This window comes from Gossypium arboreum, chromosome 11, assembly GCF_025698485.1.
Source record: "Gossypium arboreum isolate Shixiya-1 chromosome 11, ASM2569848v2, whole genome shotgun sequence".
In the NCBI taxonomy this organism is placed as follows: domain Eukaryota; kingdom Viridiplantae; phylum Streptophyta; class Magnoliopsida; order Malvales; family Malvaceae; genus Gossypium; species Gossypium arboreum.
This window is the reverse complement of record NC_069080.1, coordinates 136,084,889-136,086,629: the sequence shown is the minus strand read 5'-3', so window position 1 is coordinate 136,086,629 and position 1,741 is coordinate 136,084,889. Positions and strand designations below refer to the sequence as shown.

Genomic DNA, 1,741 nt, shown 5'->3' with positions numbered 1-1,741 from the left:
ACTGCGTATAATAAACCATACGAGCCACCTAATTAGAGCCATGTCGAACCTCTGTCCGTTAATAATCACCAAAATAAGTACATGGGAGAAACACCTCTTGCTTTTCATTTCTTTTACATTGACACTGTTTATGCAAAAGAATTGAACTGGGTAGCTTAATTTGTTGAAGTTTCCATAGTTTTTCTCAGTTTATATTTGTTGTGATAACTAACCAAGGTTGTTTGTCTTTATTTTTATTTTTCATCATGCATCATAGGCATCTTGATTAGGAAGGTGATGATTAGAGATTGGTTGCCAAAAACGGGTTTCTAATGGAAGAGTCGATTATACAAACAATTGAGAAAAACATTGTGGTCCGAGATTGGTTTCTAAGAACCCAGAAAGAAAAAGGGGACAGTCTCATGGAATGATGTATTCCCAACCTACCCGAGCATGTAACTGTAAACGTTCGTCAGAGTAATCTTGATTACTTTACTCAAATTTGGAGACAGTAGGATTCGAACATTAGAGGCATCTTCACTGAAAGGTACGGGGATATAGCCAGCCTAATCGCCGTAAACATAGATGAAAGATTGATTCAGGCCATGATCAGATTCTGGGATCCGGCTTACCAGTGTTTCATTTTCAATCAAGAAGATATGACCCCAACCGTGGAAGAGTACGCTGCTTTACTTCGTATTGATAATGTGCAATTCTACAAGATTTATGTGAATGAGCCCAAGCCATTGACTTTCAAGAAAAAGCTGGTAAAGTTGACTGGCTTGACCGACACATGGGCCGAGAAACAAATAAAGAAAAAGAATGAAATCAGCTGTATTTTATGGTTTTCCCTGCAGGATTTAGTCCTAAATCATCCCGATATTTTGAAGAGAGTGAATCTGTTCGCTTTGGCCATTTACGGATTGGTCGTCTTCCCAAAAGTTCTGGGACATATAGAAGTTGCAGTAATGGACTTTTTTGAAAAGTTAAAACAAGGAATCAATCCTATCCCAACTATTTTGGCCGAGACCCTCAGATCCCTAAGCAGTTGTAGGAGGAAAGGGGAAGGACGCTTTATCGGATTTGCGCAATTGCTTAATGTTTGGATTTTGAGCCATTTCTGGAAAATAGAGCGCACACCGTACCACATGTTTTCAAAAACCATCGCCCCGTTGGAAGCTTATCTTGAGAGAGAATGGCCAAAGGATGTCACTGAAGAGCATTGGGTTTCAGTTTTTCAGAACCTTCGAGCTGAAGATGTAACTTGGAGAGCACCGTGGATCCGCCCTTCGGTTCTGTTATACAAGGTTGGAAACCATGATTGGGTGCCACTGCTCGGATTATGGGGAAGAGTAGGTTATGCTTCGTTATTGACCCAGAGGCAGTTTTCTTCGCGACAATTCATACCCACCACTGGAGGATTAGCACAGTCCGAATTTGCTTTCGCAGGCGAGGGTTATATAAAAAGGGCCCGAGATACGGCGAAGTCTTGGAAGAAAATTCATCTAATGGAATTGGCTCTATACACCGATACTTTCACCCAGGATTATGATGTATAGAGAAAACGAGTGAATAGTCAGTAAGTCTCGTCGACGAATTATACCTTCCAAAATCTTTTCTCGGAAGAAATGCCATTCGAGATAGAAATGGCAAGACTCGAATTTGAACGAGAAAAAGCCAAGATGTCATGGGACCTTAGTGCTCTTCAAGAGGAAAATTACCAGCTAAAAATTGATGTTTAAATTGAAAGATCCAGAGCCGA

The 1,741-nt window shown here is 40.6% G+C and overlaps 1 protein-coding gene across 1 annotated transcript; it reads left to right on the top strand.

Moving 5' to 3' along the window:
- The first annotated feature begins 584 nt into the window (after positions 1-584).
- On the top strand, positions 585-1,538 carry LOC128283999 (uncharacterized). Its single transcript, XM_053021458.1, has one exon. The coding sequence runs from the start codon at positions 585-587 to the stop codon at positions 1,536-1,538; it is 954 nt and encodes a 317-aa protein (XP_052877418.1).
- The last annotated feature ends 203 nt before the right edge of the window (positions 1,539-1,741 follow it).

Coding starts and splice junctions, on each gene's coding strand:
- LOC128283999 (XM_053021458.1), top strand. CDS start 585: ATGATCAGATTCTGGGATCCGGCTTACCAGTGTTTCATTTTCAATCAA.